At 29.7% G+C, this 17,525-nt stretch overlaps 2 protein-coding genes across 5 annotated transcripts; one reads left to right on the top strand and one right to left on the bottom strand.

Moving 5' to 3' along the window:
* The first annotated feature begins 4,780 nt into the window (after window positions 1-4,780).
* On the top strand, window positions 4,781-11,158 carry LOC137811141 (squalene synthase 2-like). Of its 2 annotated transcripts, none has more exons than XM_068612767.1 (13): window positions 4,781-5,500; window positions 5,583-5,625; window positions 6,133-6,222; window positions 6,516-6,591; window positions 7,263-7,332; window positions 7,734-7,877; window positions 7,959-8,063; window positions 8,449-8,595; window positions 9,293-9,368; window positions 10,047-10,135; window positions 10,700-10,791; window positions 10,873-10,918; window positions 10,994-11,158. In XM_068612767.1, exons 1-13 carry the CDS (start codon window positions 5,306-5,308, stop codon window positions 11,060-11,062), a joined length of 1,242 nt encoding a protein of 413 aa, XP_068468868.1. In that variant the 5' UTR covers window positions 4,781-5,305; the 3' UTR covers window positions 11,063-11,158. The 2 variants fall into 2 exon arrangements, with proteins under 2 accessions (XP_068468868.1, XP_068468858.1); XM_068612757.1 differs by having other exon boundaries at window positions 5,067-5,500; window positions 10,870-10,918.
* Window positions 11,159-12,959: 1,801 nt separating this feature from the next.
* Window positions 12,960-16,758, bottom strand: LOC137811124 (SH3 domain-containing protein 2-like). 3 transcript variants are annotated; one of them, XM_068612735.1, is made up of 10 exons: window positions 16,389-16,758; window positions 15,545-15,667; window positions 15,371-15,440; window positions 15,122-15,273; window positions 14,707-14,808; window positions 14,315-14,515; window positions 14,145-14,207; window positions 13,863-14,015; window positions 13,679-13,753; window positions 12,960-13,240 (listed from the first exon to the last, which is right to left on the bottom strand). In XM_068612735.1, the coding sequence occupies exons 1-10, from the start codon at window positions 16,446-16,448 to the stop codon at window positions 13,124-13,126; spliced, it is 1,116 nt and encodes a 371-aa protein (XP_068468836.1). In that variant the 5' UTR covers window positions 16,449-16,758; the 3' UTR covers window positions 12,960-13,123. The 3 variants fall into 3 exon arrangements, with proteins under 3 accessions (XP_068468836.1, XP_068468828.1, XP_068468845.1); XM_068612727.1 differs by having other exon boundaries at window positions 15,545-15,683; window positions 16,389-16,610; XM_068612744.1 differs by having other exon boundaries at window positions 15,545-15,705; window positions 16,389-16,597.
* Between the last annotated feature and the right edge of the window lie 767 nt (window positions 16,759-17,525).

The raw sequence follows: 17,525 nt of genomic DNA, 5'->3' as shown, positions 1-17,525 counted from the left end.
TTCATTAAAATTAAAACCCAAACAACTCTTACACGTACCAAATTTAATATTTAACATAATGAAAATTAGTTATCCTCAACATTGGATCATTCAAGGGAAAGTGCTAAAGAATAACAGTGATTCAACTCATAAAATTTCAAACTTAATAACCCAAAACCTTATATTGGTGAATTGAACACAAGCTCACTTCTTCCAAAAGGAAATCACTAAAATAAAACAAACTTACACTTTTCTAACTCCAAATTGTGCTACTTTTTATTTTTATTTTTTTAAGATGAAATCACTGAAACTTAAAAATGGAGGAGAATTTGAGAAATCAAAGTGAAACTTAGAGAAAAGAAAGAAGAAAGAAAGATTTGTCTTGTGGGTCATCTCTAACTTAAAATGCTTAAACTTATAACTTCCCACGCCACTCCCTAATTCACTATTTCCACTCCCATTGCCCCTCCCAAAGCCCACGCCCAAAGAAAACCAGTACTAACAATTATCTACTATCTACACCACCCCACAGAAATAAAATATTATTCAATTTACAACCACAAATCACACTTCCCATATAAATGCACTTTAAAAACCTATATCCTTATAATAAAAATTTAAACATATTTTTAACCCATGCAATTTTAAACATATTCAAACCTAAACCCTAATTTTTAATGGAATTCGGATTCCCTTAAAAAAATCATTTTAGTTCCTTTAGTCTTCATATATTTATTGTTTAAGATATTGATTTATTTTAGTTTCTTGGATTTAGCATTTAGAATAATATAAAAATATTTTAGAAACTATTTTTTTACAAAATTTGAAACAGAAAAAATACATTTTACTCTAAAATTTTAAAAACTAAAATATAAATTACACCCAAAATAAATTTAATAGCTAGGTGAGGAAAGGCATTTTACTATCGGTCTAACATATGATTATATCGAACGGTCCCAATTAACGGTTTCTTCATTCTAACAAATACACTATTCTTTTCCATAGCAAAACACTAACCTTCTCTTAATACATATTTAAATTGAATAATAAATAAAAATGAATGTTGAATTAAAAATTGAAAACATCAAATAATTTATATTTTCATTCTAGAAATTATCATTTCAGTAATTTAATAGATAAAACAAATGATAAAATTCACCTAATTCATTTCCCTCAATCCTCAATGTAATAATGATTTTGTAAAGTTTTTCCTTTAACATCAAATATTAAAAAATATTTATTAGACTTAATTTTTATTTTCTAAACCTTATTTAATATCAAAATAGCTTTATTTATAAACTTAAATCTAATTCTCAATAAATATAATTTGAGAATAATATATTTATTATATAAACAAAAATATTAAATAAATTTCGTGACATATACTTCATATATTCAGTGAGTAGAGGAGAAGTATATATTAATAATTATATTTTTGAGTCACTCGCTTTTAGCGTGTCACTCGCTTCTCGCGTGCCCTGCATAAACAAATTGGTGGAAAAAAAACCGCAACAAAACGTGTTTTCTTTTCTTTTTCTTAGTTAGGTGCGTCTCATTATTTAAATTTTTTATGTTTACTTATTGATATTTCATTTTTTGTGTGGAATAATATGAAGTAGTGATACCTGAAAACAACTGTGAAAATATAATGTTGAAATCAAATTGGTTAAAAAAGTTATTATTAGATTCAAAATGGATCATTGTATTTTTTAAAAAAATATTCATTATTTTTCATAATAAATATAATTCCTGGAATAATGTAATTGGATATTTTTAATAAGATATCTTTTTAAAACATGCTTTTTATTTATAAATTTTGAATTCGAAAATTTATTCAAAAACTCGTTAAATAGCTTATTAATCAATTTAAAACTATTTAAGAATGTATATTAAAGTTAATTTAATATGTACTTTTAAATGCTTAAAAACTAAAAGTAATTTAAGATTTATTGGTCACGTTTTTCAAGATAAAAAATGAATAATTCAGATAATATAATTATAATTTAGTGATTACATAATAAAAAGGATATATCCCGTCTTATGTTAAATCGTTGAAAGTAAAATAGAAATAATGTTTTAGTATACGTTTATCTTGTACCTTTTTATTTACAATATTTTTATTAATTTTTTTTATAAAGACACATGTTTCATTTTTTTTAATTTCGAGTATTTTTCTTCGATTTATATTTCTAATATTTCATTGGAATTAACTATAATATACACACTTATATCCATATCTTTCAATATTAATTTAGTTTATACTTGTATATTCTCTTATTTTTTTCTCAAGATATTAAGTTATCAAATTATTAATCATTTTACTGTTTTGATTAAATTTATTTTATACCATGCATTAATAAAATCACCTTTCAAAGTATTTTAATTTAATAGTACATGAAAATATTCATCTCAAACTTAACCAAATCTAATAAATTAAATTATAAAAACGAGCATACATATCCCAAACTTAACTAAACTTTCACTTTTTTTTCTTACATTTTTATTATTTTAATAATTTAAAATATTTTAAGTGTATACTCAAAGTATCACTTGATTACTCATGTAACATTAATTTAAATATTTAAAAAATTATATAAGTACGTTTTAAATAATTTATTTTTATAGGTTTTTAATATACTATCAATTGAAAACATTTCGTTGTTTTCAAAGAAAAAAATCAAGAAATGTATTTTATATATATATATATATGTTAATTTACTATTTACACTGACAATTAACGTGAAATATCTTCCATGGTCAACGTATTTCAAACATATTTTTTTTTAAAAAAAAATCTGTGTGTTTCGTTGACTTTAATAACCATGCATTTATGGAAGATCGAGATATATGTAACATCGAAGATATAAAACTTTTGTGATATTTATGATCTTTTCTTATCTTATTCATCGTGTGTACTATGTGATTAGTACATGAACGATTTTTATAACATCCATTTATTCATTTATTTTTTGTTTTATTTTATTTTATTGTATAGTTTAATATTTCATGTTTTCTAGTCTTAAAAAATAATTTAATTATTATATTAAAATTTAAAATATTTTTCACTTTTGAGTTTTAGAATCTTAAATTTAAGATTATCTTTATATTACATTAGTATGTTTTAATAATGTTTTTTTAATACAAGTCTTAAATTAAGACTGTAGTTTAAGTTAGATATACTATTAAATAGGTTGGTATCTGTCTCTTTGCTAACTTGTGATAACAATTTTTTATTTATTATTGTTTTTTTTTTCCCACTTAGATATTTTTTTACTGTACAAGATTTTACACTGTTAATTATATAAGAATTTTCTCTGCTACAAATTTTAATGTACTTATTTTAAAAGGATTAAACGATACACTTGGTAATTGTTTCAAGTTTTTGTTCTCACATGAGAAATACACAAGTTTTAGTGTTTGCAAATAAATAAAAGTTAAAGTTTCAGTCCTCGTTGGTAAAACTTGTTTACACAGTTAGTGGTGGTATTTAGAAAAAAAAATATTTTCCATTCTCGATGATAAATAATATAAAAAAGTAAAAAGATTTAATATTTTGGTAATTTCACAATTAATATGATGTGATTAAATCATTAAAACTGATACACGAAGTAGTAATATATTAATGTCATCGTTATTTAGAAAAAAATATTTTCCACTCTCAATGATAAATAATATAAAAAAATGTAAAGAAATTTAATATTTTCAATTTTTACAATTAATATGCTGTCTTATCATTAAAGCTGCTACACGGACGTAGTAATATATTAATCTCATCGTTGCATATAGTATATTTTACCATTTATATTTTAAAATAAATTATATATTATTTCAGTATTTTAATAGTTTTATATGTTGAAATCAATTTAAAGATAATTTAAACACATATTCATTTCATTTCTTAATTTTTTTATGTGTTTTTAAAAATAAAATTATGATAAAATTTTAAATTTTAAAACAGAAAATATTGGGATAGTATCATTAGAGTGAATAATTGTATCTAAGATATTTTAGTTGGATAAAATCTTATCAAAACATTCTAATACGACCTCAAAATATCTTAAACTTAAGACCATAGATTATAAAATAAAATATTTAATATACATGATTTATATCTCTTTTAAAGTATAAATAAAAAATTATTGTAGAATCATTATATTATGAAAAAATACTTAAAAATATTTTGATAGGAATAGAGACTCAAGTGTAATTTCTTCCAAAATTAAAACCTATAAATAATAAAAGTCATCTAAAAGGATATAATTTTGTATGCAGTATTTTATCTTTAGAGTTACAACATTTATTTATTTTTTAAAATTCTTGTTTACTTACATCTTTTTTAACTATTCACACATAGTAGATATTCCTAATGTGGTGTAGTCTTATTTTTTACTTATCAAAGTAAATAAATTTTATAAAAATTATTAAAATTGATAAATCATATAAGATGACAAGATTTCGTTAAGTATAATAAAAATATTTATTAATATAGTATAATTTTATCTCTTAATTATTATATTAAATAATTTTTTTAAAAATTACTAAAATAAATAAGTCACGACTTTAAAAATCATATTAAGTAACACAAGACTAAAATAGTATCAAATAATATAATTTATCAATTTTAATAATGAAAAAAATAATATTACAACATATTAGTAAAAATCATGATATAGTACCATCAATTATTTATTTGTTAACTACCTTTATTATTATTCATTAAAAGTATATTTTTTAAGGGTAAAACGATAATTTTAATTTAAAAGACTACAAAAAAGAAATGGTAGTCATTGGTGGTTAGGCTAAGGAAGGATGATTCCTATATAAAAATCTGATCCAGTCCAGACAAAGGGACAAGACGTGCATTTAAACGAATTTGTCTACAAAATGAAAATGCTAATTCTCTGGTTATCTTTTTATCTTTTTTGAATTTTGGTATCCAAAATAAGAAAAAAAAACTTTTGGATTTTAATGTCTAGAATCTAAATAAGATAATGGATGATTTATATTGGAAGACACATCTTAATTTATATATTTAAAACTGTTTTATTTATGTTTATTTATGTCGCGGATGAAAGCAATTGCTAGCTGATACCGAGTGTGACTAGAAATATAATTTATAATTTTCAATCTCAAATAAATAAATAAATAAATAATAATTAAATCCATAAATGAATAAATAGTTATATATTCCCTTTTTCCAAAATTTGGCAAACCCGAAAGGCGAAGTAGTCGTAGTCACCATCGGAGGGAAGATCTTGCGCAGTTACAAATAGCTCCAAAGAACGTCGATTGTGGTTATCGAAATTCGAACGCGGAAGCTTCGAGAATGGGGACTCTGAGATCGATTCTGAAGCATCCAGATGACTTTTACCCGTTGCTGAAGCTCAAAATAGCCGCCAGAAACGCTGAGAAGCAGATCCCGCCGGAGCTGCACTGGGCCTTCTGTTACACTATGCTGCACAAGGTTTCTAGAAGCTTCGCACTCGTCATTCAGCAGCTCGGCACCGACCTTCGCAACGCGGTTAGTTCCTTCCGATTCCTCTCTCGTTTTCTGATTTCGATTCCGCCTTTTCTCCACTGACCTCGTTTTCCTTTTCCGTCAGGTTTGCATATTCTATCTGGTTCTTCGAGCGCTCGACACCGTTGGTTTGTATTCGTATATTCGATTGGATGCGCGCGCTTTTTATTGTTTTGTTTTTTTGTAGCTTGCGATGACGAATGAATGTCAGTACTGTCGGTTTTAATTATCAACGCTGTGTGGAGATGTGATTGTTCAATGCTTTGTTTTTATTTCTTTTATTTTTTGAAGCTTTGAATGTTGTGCAGGGATTGGTGTTATCGTCCAACTTCTTTGGGAAACGATAGTGATTTTAAGATTCTGCTCTTTTTAGAAGCTCTTGAAAATGGAAACTCAATTGAAAACCAGTAGCTCGAGTTTTTTTTTTTTCAATGTTTTTTTCTTTTTCTAGAATACTTTATGGAAGGCACGCATATTTGGCATAGAATTTCCGAGTCCTTATGAATCTGCTGGTTATTGCGTCCATTTCCTTTGAACGATGCATGTTTAGTTTAAAGTTATTCTAAACAATAACTCTTCCGTTGTTACAAAATTGAAATTATCTATATTGTTGTAACTCAATTTTTTTTTGACAGAGGATGACACTAGCATAGCTACAGATGTCAAGGTGCCTATACTGATAGCTTTTCACCGTCATATTTATGATCGTGATTGGCACTTTTCATGTGAGTGTGTCGTCTTTGTGCTCTTTATTTAATATTTTTATGCTAAGTTAAGATTCAATACAATTTGAACATTCTTTTCCCAATCTGTGGTTTTTTTAGTCATAAATATTCAATTTAACCACATCTAACTTATTTTTTCAGAAATTGAATGGGATTTTAAACTACATACAGGAATTACTTATATTGTTATTAAAGACAACCTTTATTGATCACGAGAAGAATGAGTTTATAGTATATGAGCCTCCAAATTTATTCATGCTGATTCGAACACTAATTGTTTTTAATGTAACTAGGTGGCACAAAGGAGTACAAAGTTCTAATGGACCAGATTCATCATGTTTCAACTGCTTTTCTGGAACTTGGAAAGAAGTCAGTTTTTATCTGTGCTCGTTTACCTAAATTGAACTTTAAATTCCACAGCATATGATTTTTCCTTTCCAATCAGCAGCAGCCCTTTGAATCTTGGTTCCAATTTTATGCTATCATTGTTATTACACTTGGGGAAGTGGGGGTGTGTACTGTTTATCATTAATGCATGCTGTGCTACCAATAGAATATCTTTGTGAATAACATTTGTGGATTCATTTGTATCCCTTTCTGGAATATTAAAATTTGGGTTGGAATTACTTATTATAATGTCGATTACATACTGATGAATAAACATGGTGTTTTGTATCTGTGATTAATAAGAATTATCAATTATTTCCACATTATAACACAGAGGTTTCTGTATTTTGTATTTTTTTCACCAGTTACAAAAATTTCGGGGTTCCTGTCCATTGCTAGTTATATTCCACTTGGTCTCTGGTAGGTTTTTACACAAAAAATATTTAAGGCCTAAACTGGGGATCTCATTCTATAATTTGTGTTGGTGCATTCATATTGTTCAAATTGAAGAGATTTCACGACCAACGGAGATGTGTATATGGACTATTGATTCACTTCCTTTTTATTTAGCTTTTCTCAGTTATTTATGTAATTAAATTATTGCTGTATATTCTATGACAAACAAGTTAAATGTTAGTCAATGATTTTTGCAGCTATCAGGAAGCAATTGAGGACATTACAAAAAGAATGGGTGCTGGCATGGCCAAATTTATTTGCAAGGAGGTTTGTCTCACAAGGCTTCTGTTCTGCAAATATTATGTTTATTATCTTACAATTAATATTGTGAACCTCTGTGATTGACAAGACATTATATGATGTTTGTTATTCCTTTAAATGTCCTGCTAGTTTCTGGTTTTTAATGATTTTTGGTCTTTTAAATTATCTTGTTTGGTAGATGGCAATTTAGAGAGATGGTCAATATAATGATTTGAAAACAGATATCTTTTATTTTTATTTAAACACAACAATTTTTTAATTTTGATGTTATACTACTATTATTGTTAATGCATCTATTATAAGTTCTTATGTACTGAACACTATGCTGCAAAGGGATTTCTGCCATGTTTTCAACATAGAAAGATCATCTTGATTTATGCCAAGAGACCTTTTTCTTCCATCTGCAGGTTGAAACAATTGATGACTATGATGAATATTGTCACTACGTGGCTGGACTTGTTGGGCTGGGTTTATCAAAGCTCTTCCATGCCTCTGGTTCAGAAGATCTGGCTTCTGATTCCCTTTCCAATTCAATGGGCTTGTTTCTTCAGGTATCATGGTTGTAAGATATGAAAACTGCAGTACGGTTGCAATTGCTTGCTTACATTTTATGCTACCTCTTGAGATTGCAGAAAACAAACATCATTCGAGATTATCTGGAAGACATCAATGAAATCCCCAAGTCACGCATGTTCTGGCCACGAGAGATTTGGAGTAAATATGTTAACAAACTCGAGGTTTGGCTCTACACTACAGGAATTTACATCTAGCTTAATTAATTTCAAAAGCTAGAAAATCAGTTCTCGCATTCTCCAATGAAAAAGCACATGTCCCATGACAAGTATGTGGTTCAGATTAATTTAAGCACGCACGTCAATTATAGTTGACAGTTTAAAATCAATTCCATCAAACACTAAATTGAAGGGGCACAAAGTCTTACACAAATCCTTTCTGCTCTTTCTCCCCCATTTCATTAATCTCACACGGTGTGATGGTGAAATCAAATTTCCAGTCACACTTTTAACGTACACATGAAATGCCTTTTTGACTTTCGCTCGATGTCCAGGTGTGCTGATGTATGGGTTTCTTATTTGTCACTTCAATTTAATTGTTATAATCCAGGATTTGAAATATGAGGAGAACTCTGTTAAAGCAGTACAATGCTTAAATGACATGGTCACTAATGCTCTGATGCATGCTGAAGATTCCTTAATATACATGGCTGCTTTAAGAGACTCGTCTATATTTCGCTTTTGTGCTATACCCCAGGTGCTGTTCTTTTACTTAGTTACTTCTGATGGAACTGTTATTTAGTTCATGTCACTCTTTGTTGCAATGATATACCGTAATTTATCTGCATGTTTTATATTGTTTGCATACCATGTTATGTTTCAGAAGAGTTTAATAATTTCAGCTTCCTCCCTATTCAGTTCAATAAAATATGAAAAAGTAAAATGAATATATTATTTCAGTTTCTTCTAAGATTTAGTTTAAAGACTTCCCAAAAGATGTGTTAATAACAATCTATTATACATTTTTTAGTTAAATGTTTTACCGATACAGAGTGGTAAGCCATGAAACAGAATATCTTTTAATCAAAACTTCATGTACAATAATTGTTAGAGTACAGATCGTCTTCCTGTGGTTGAGTTATTTTAATAGATCATGATGGTCTGAGGGTTTAGCTATATAGCCTTGCTGGTTTTAGTTAATACTATGTGGAATAAGAAATTTTTTCTTTTGAGCTGCATATGTTCTAGAGGAAGAAGCTGCTTGGGTGGATTACCCTGATGCTATGTGGAACCTATTTTTCTTTAAGCACTATTAACTTTTTTTGGGGTCAAAGGGGTGTTAGTTTCGTTCATATTCATTTTATGTTTAATGATTAATGTATCTAGCAATAGTTATTTTGATAATCTTTCCCCAGTAATTTTGATGTTTATTTGACATAGCTGCACTGTGACAGATAATGGCAATTGGAACACTAGCGTTATGTTACAACAACATTGAGGTCTTCAGAGGTGTAGTTAAAATGAGGAGAGGTCAGAACAACTATTTTGATACTGAAGTCCTTGTAATGTAATTTTGAGGCATGCTAAACGTAAAGCCACAATTGGTATATAAGACAGGACATATGTTTTTGAAGTCGTAGGAATATTTAATTGCTTCAATTTGGATTTCACGTTATTTCATGCTGAATCAATCCCCATAAAATTGCCTTGGAATCTGTTTGTTATGGAACCTGCATATGCATTTGTCTGAAAGATAACTACTCTTGGGCTGCGTGATGTCCATATCCTGTTAGATTCTGTATTTGTAGCTTGGATGTTTAAATATCACATCTAAATAAATACTTGCATCCTCCCTTATGGATGTTGGTTAAGAATTGGAAAGACAGTTTGAACTTGGACAAAGTAGCTAATGCTAAATAGCATATACTTTTTTAGTTTAGAGGCCAGGAGCTACAATTCTATGATGGATATCCTTATAATTTTGAAGTGAAGTGATAATACCATAACCTAGATGTATGTACGTTAGCTGTGGCATTTGTATGGGTTCCTTTCTTCCCATTTCATTTTCAAACTATTGTTTTTTCTTCTGGGAATAAAAAAGGATCAACATGTAACTATTGGTTTTGTGCTTGTTATACGCTGTTACTGTTTGTGGGTGTGTAATATCAAACTAGATGTTATTTATTCATTTTTGTTTCCAATTTATAGGTTTAACTGCCAAGGTGATTGACCGAACAAAGACTATGGCTGATGTCTATGGCGCTTTCTTTGATTTTGCTTCTGTGTTGGAGTCCAAGGTATGAATCTGTTGTCATTAACACCGTATTAGGTTTGCAACAGAAGAATGTGAACGCTACTCATGTTGCATTTAAGATTGGATAATATTCCTACTTCCTACTGAATGTTTATACAATAAACACATAATATTTACAACGGGAAAATGACTATGACTTTTACTAAAACCATAGTTTTTGCCACAATACGGTAGCAATTGCTACAATAAATATTTGAAGTCGTTGACTGAACAATAAAGCAAGTTACAGTCTTACAAGTCTTCATTGGATTGCAGAGTCACTATATTGTTTTGTTTGTTCTACCCTGAACAATCTGTTAAAAGGATCACACTTTTGGTTCATCAATAACTTGATGCACACACTTCAAAAAAATTTCCTGGTTGGGTGTTTTTTTCCCAAGAAAATAGCAAATAACCCTTGATCCTACCATTCCATTGACCTAATGTAAAAGACATTTTATAGTAGCCAAAGTTCAAAATTGCCGATCTTGCCGTTTTCCCCCCTATAAGCAGCAGTTCTTAAAGCCGTCCTTTTCCAAATAAAAAGCTTCTATATTTTCCATTGTAGGTTGACAAAAATGATCCCAATGCCACAAAAACATTGAGCAGGCTGGTAGCTATACAGAAAAGTTGCAGAGAATCTGGTCTCTTGAGTAAAAGGTACATGACCGATTTGCTTCAAAAGTGTCTTTTTTTACCATTCATAGTCTAACAAACAAACCCTTGGTTTCTTTTAAGCAGGAAATCATTCATTGTGAAGAATGAAAATGGATATGGCTCATTTATGGTACGTTTTGGCTTTTGCTTTTTTAAACTGGATTCTGCATTTCTTAGAATATACTGACGTAAACCATCCCTGCAGATTGTCATGCTGGTCATCATGGTTTCCATCATTTTTGCCTATCTGTCTGCTAACCACCATAATAACTAGTGTAAGTTAAGTTCTATTGTTAATTTTAATGTACGGTGAAAATTGTAAGAACAATTATCCTTATTTATAAAATTGTCCACTCCTTTTTTCATTCTATTTAGATTTGTCTTTCCAAACGTGAGTGAGAAGAATTGAAAATTTCCCGCTTCTTCTATTCATAAATGGTAAATCGTGACTCGATTTAATATATTATATATTATTATAACAAGTCACTTAATGGTTTTGCAATGTACTTGAAACGTTTTCCTCGTTGTTGAGTACTTGTAAAACTGTGAAGCCCTAGAAAACATGGTTACAGATCCTTTCAGCCCTTATTTTATCATTTTAAAATTGTTTAAACCTACTTAAAATAATAAAAACTATATTTTTGTAAGTTCACACTTTTGTGAATAAATTAAATAAAAACAATTTTTTTATTATAAAACACATTTTTCTACTTGTCTAATATTCATTAGATAAGAGTGTGTTGAAATTTATACCACTATTTTATAACCCGTTTTACTAATTTTTATTCAATAATTTAATTTATATTTTAATTCTTTATTATTTAGAGTTGTTAAACAGTCGTGTAGCAAACTGTTTAGGAACAGAGAGTTAACGAACTTGCACAAGGGGAAGTTTTCATTTTGCTTTGGGTACACTTCATTTTCAATTCACTGAAACAAATATTTCAAAATATTAAGGAATCAAAACTATATTTATCTAAATTAAATATGAATGAAACTAACATAAGATGTGTATATAAATTTGAAACAATTATAAAAATATTATGAATTAGATAATTGTTGAAAAACAAGTAACAAGAAGGGTATGAATATACAAATATTTAATTCAGATAAAACAAATATTTTTCATCCTTTAATTTTAAGACTAGTTTAATTTGATTATTTAATTTGTGTATTGATTCATTTTTTGTTGTTAATATATGTCAGAAATGCCAACTGCATAAACTATGAGAGTGCTACAAAAGAAATCTGATGCAACAATACAAATAATACTTTTGCATTTCGTAAATTTTTTAGTCACCTCTCATTCTTTCAGAATAGTAATGTATTTTTTATATTGGGGAAAACTTCATTCAGAAGGAATGAGAGGAAGTGACACAAAAAATGTATCAAGTATAGAAAATTTTATTCATGCTGCAATCAGGTAGGAGATATGCAACTTAGCAAACATTGTGAACTAAAATCCTTGACATTAATTGTAATAAGGATGGCAATAAATTTAAGTGAAAACTATTTTTCTCTTAATTAAATTGATGGAAACGTTCCTTTAAATAGATTGTTATTTAATATCATCCACAGTGTAAGTCAATTTCTACAAAATAATTTTTTATTTAATTAATGATCTCAATTTCAATTTTTTAGTGCAACGATATTAAATTGTATTATAGAAAAACTTCGTTAGATCCTCAAAAGTATGATTATACCAAAATTTTGTGCACAGGTGTTGAAGTGTGAACATAAAGAAATAGTTTTATTAAAATTTGATTTTGAACATAATTTTTTTTCTTTGAAATTATGACCGATATATTAAAATCTTGAATAATTTCATTAGTTAGATATAATTTCAGTTCATTTATATTTCAGTTAGTTTATATTTTAACATGTTCATCGATACGTCAATGAGTCCAAAAACACGGATTAACATTAAATCCTTCAAAATCAATTTAAAATACCAATGAACATGATTTTAGATAAATATTCACATATTTGAGTTTATGCTGAAGATATTATAAATCCAAAATTGGTTGACATTTAATGAATAAAAATTTATAATAAAAAGAAAACGTCACTTCTAACTAAAATTAGTTTGATGCATAATCAAAATGACAAATGAGATCACCCAAATAATTAGTTCTTAGAAGTCGCATAAGCACTTGTATAAAGGAAACAAGTTGAGTGCAATAAAATAAAAGTGGATAACAAAATATTCATTTATAAATTCTACATGATAATCACATGGGAAAAGTTTCCACCTATATCCCAAATCAATTTGTTTTACATATCAAAACATACATACAAAATTCGCAGGTTAAGAAACCAACTCAACAGGAAAAGCTTAAAACACTTCAGCCACCTTACTTGCAAGAACACGTTCCCTCCTTTCAATGTAACTAAACGGAAACCAACCTGCCTTGCCTTTGCATTCGCCCTCGGCCCATCCGCTGTTTGTCACCTGTTAAAACCACAGCCACCATAATCATTAACCAAAGGAAAATCAGGCCAACTTGAAAAACAAGGATTTTGTGTTAGTCATCAGCACGTGAAGCACAACAGCTTGATTTGGGACACACAAGCAACATCATAAATAGATGACCAAACAATCATTCAGAGATGAATGGGCAATGACATAATCGATCATGTTCAGAGTTCATATCAGGTTATCAATACTGCTTTAGTTCTGTTTTGATGGGTTCAGTATTGCATGAGAATAGTATAAATGCACTCTACTTGGTTATTACCCGAATCTGTTTCGAAAATTATATTAATCCGTTAGCATGGGTGAAATGATGGCAGAAATAATGTAATTCAAGAGAAGCACGAGCACCCTCCAAAACCAGAGGGGAGCGCGAGGGGGTTGTGCGAGATAAGTCATGTTTTTGGTTCAACGAACCTTTCGAACAACAATGTAATCACCAACCGATAGATTTAGCTCCACTTCGGATACAGCAGAATATGGAAATAAAACCTGCAAGAAGAGTAAAATTAAAAAAGAAAACAGTTGTCACCTTTCTCAAAATTTAATATTTGTAGGTGTTTCCCTGTGTACAAGAGAGTAGAAGCAGTCTCGTACTAACCTCTCCTAAGAAGTAACCCATGCTATCTGTTGTTCCATTATGTGCTTGAGATGCATAGACACCATTCACTTCTTCATATGACGGAGGTGGTGGCATGCTGTTATCCAGACTGGGAATAGGAGGGGTTTCAATTCGTCGTTGTTCTGATATCATCTATCATCAATAAACATACAGCACGAAATCAAGTTGATATCGAAATAAAATTATCTGTCCGTCAAAAGGAATATTTAGCGTCTGTATGCGGAATAAATGGTCAAATGAGCAAGTGATATGAATGCTTACCTCCCCCTCAAGCTGATCAAGTATTTGTAGGATTATTTGATGATAGGCACGCTCTGCTTCAACCTTCATAAGAAGAAATAAGATGTGGGATCAATGAGAAGTTATGACTCTGATCCAGCGTTTTTCATTAAATCGAAGCATTGCGGAATCGTAAGGGCACACTGCAATACCATAGCTATAAGACGCTGAAGAGTTAACCTCTGTTGCTGTGCTTCAACAGCAGCCAATGCTGCAGCTGCTTCCTTCCCCAGTGTGGTCATGTTTGTCTTCAGATCTTGCAGCTTCCCTTCAGCTGCTTCTAATTTCATAGAATTCTCAGCACTGGGTGGCATTTCTCTTACTTTTGCCTGGCGTTTAGAAACTTCAATAGCCTGTCTAGGTTAAAAAGACAGTAATTACACGTCAAATAGCAAAATAAAATCCTTATCGAAACATGTAATGAAACACGGGAGACAACAAAAAACAGGCTGACAAATGAAAGTGGAAGTCCAACAAGTTTTGAAAAGTTAAGTGAAAGATAATATTGCTGATTAAAAAAAATGAAAGATAAATTTTAGAATACCTGGGCTTCAGCTTCTTGTCGTATTCTGTCGTAACGTTGAGCAAGATGGCGTGCATCCTCCAATGGAGCTCCCACCACCATTGCCCTTAGGGGCTCTGCAACCTGGTCAACAATATGAGACACCGCTATAGATAAAGCAAGATTCATGAACTCGGTATATGAGTGAGACTATTAAATTCTATTCATAATGGATTTGGACATAATAGCCTGCATGTTCTTTTTGCATTAGATTAAAATAGAGCTAAATATCTGTAAATCTCAATCATATTCTGTAAACCAGTTCAGTTAGTGGAAACCCAATCATTATTTCTGTGAAGTCAGGTTTGAGCCTTATAAACCTTGCGTTGCAAGTACTGCTCAATGAGCTCATACATCAACATATACACAACAGAAAGCATCAATACATATACAGTACCTGTGTACCAAGAGCTTTTAGTAAATTTCCACGCTCCTTCTCCGTTTGAGCACGTGCTTGTGCAAAACTTAGTGCAGCTCTACTCAGTGTATTACCACTGGTACATGTATTTTCTGCACCATATTTCCTGCTATCTTCTGACAACTTTGTTCCTGTTTACATGCGATACATAGGAATTCAATAACAATATTTCCTGCAAAGTAACAGCAACAAATTTTTACAAAAGCTTCCCAAACCAATATTACTTGCCTATTTCCACTTGCTTAGACCCAGTAACAATATAACCTTCTACACCACGAACAATATCCCTTTGATAATGCTGAAAACACAATAGGAGAGCTATTATCAGCCTAGAGAAGAAGAGATAAATTGACATGAACTATACACGAATAGAAAATAATTGAAATCGAAGAACCAAGCAACCTTCCCTGCACGCGTCGATATATAAAGTTTCTCAAGTTTCTGGTGCAGCTGGAGTTCCATTCCATTGGTAGCCACATTATCTGAACCTCCATAACCACCACCCCCAAATTGCTTCAGAACAGCCTGAATAGCAACAGTTCTGAATTTTAGTTAGCACCTCGCTGATTGAGAAAGAAACAAATCAAGCCAAAGGAACATTCGAGACAAAAAGAAGAAAAAAAAAACTTAATCGTCACAACTAACGAAGGACAAAACCTACATGCACTTTCAAAGGTAGACGTGCTGTTGTTCTCCAATTTTAACTGAAGTTTGATATCGGTAACCAATGTTGGTTTTCAATGAAAACCTTTATTTATTACGCAGATTATCCATGTAAAACTCCAATTCTGATCTGCTACTAAATTGCATCTATGTTATGTTCATTGATGAAATGAAACACAGGCATGCACGTGGCTCGGTGACTTTGAATTCAGACACTGATATTAATCAGATACTAATTTAAGCATAATCCTCACAATTAAAGGCACGGAAACTCATACACACGCGGTGATTTCGAATTCAGCTACCGATCTCAACGCCTTAGCAAGATAAGCTACCGATTTAAAATTCATCTCGAATCTACCGTTTCATTAATTGATTTTCACAATGCAAGTGCGAAATTCGATTAGATCCAATACTCGACGGCATCATGTTTGACGAGAGCAACAACTACAAGGCTATAACCGCGCAGCGGGAGCTAAACGAGAATTGCATCGGAAAATAGGAAATGATAAAGAAAACCTTGAGAAACTCTAACAAATTTCAGAGAAATAAAGGAGAAAGCGAAGGATCTGCAGTAACGAACCTGTTGCTGGCGAGCGACCTGTTCTCGAAGCTTGGAGGCTTGCTTTCTGATAGCATCCATTGAATTCAATTTCGTTCAGAGGAACGAAGAAATTGAATCTAGCCACGATAATAGTTTCACTGATTCTTTCTCATAGCACTGCTTCTGCTACCAACAACTTCCAAACTATATCCGTTCGCCGAGCTTTTGGATCCTTCCTCCACAAACTTGTCTCTTCGAAAAACCATTTTATTTATTTATTTATTTTTTTAAATAGAAACAGTTACCATTAAATTATCACTTTTCTAAAGCACCGCAAGATCAAATTTCATTTATGAAGAAATTAAATTTATTTGTTTTCCTACCAGAGTTTATTAATTTTATCTAAACTACCCGGACATCCACTTTTTTTATTATTAGTATGTATGAAAGAAAGAGAGTACGAGAAATTTGAGAAAGAAGAGAGAAAAAAATGAGAAAAAGCAAAAAGAGAAAAAAAAGGTAAAAAAATTCAAAAATTCAAATTTGAAATCAGCAACTTTTCATAAAAATTGAAAAAAATGAAGAAATATTTTAGAAAATTAAATTAATTTTTTTTTCTCTATGTTTAAAACTGTTTCCCATAACTGTTTTAATATGTTAAAAGTAAAATAAAAAATAATGTAATATTCCTCATAAAATTAAATATTAATATAAATATATTTTGTTTACAGAAGTTAAAAAGGTGAATTCCTTTGTATATAAGTATAAATAATAATAATAATTTTAAATGAAAAGTTACCTCATGTCTCATTTTCTCTAAGTTTTCTTTATTTTATTTTATTTATATTTTTTTTTTACATTTTAAATTAATTAAAAATAAACCTTTTATAATATATAAATAAGTGTAACATCATCTTATTTTAAATTAATTTAAAATAAATATTTTATATTATATAAGTAATTTTAAATTAATTTAAAATAAATATTTTATATTATATAAGTAAGTGTAAAATTTTATAAAATTGAAATTGATTTTATAAAGTTGAGTTAAACTTTATATTCTGATTCACTTCAAGTTAGTGCACATGGTTTGAGTTTACCTTTGAAATTTGAAATCTCTACTCTAATGTCATTGCTCTGAGAACATTTTCCTTTGAATGAGAAGGTTACTTCCTT

Source organism: Phaseolus vulgaris, chromosome 11 (assembly GCF_000499845.2).
Source record: "Phaseolus vulgaris cultivar G19833 chromosome 11, P. vulgaris v2.0, whole genome shotgun sequence".
In the NCBI taxonomy this organism is placed as follows: domain Eukaryota; kingdom Viridiplantae; phylum Streptophyta; class Magnoliopsida; order Fabales; family Fabaceae; genus Phaseolus; species Phaseolus vulgaris.
Note: the sequence above shows the minus strand (reverse complement) of the source record. Positions and strands in the feature narration are given on the sequence as shown.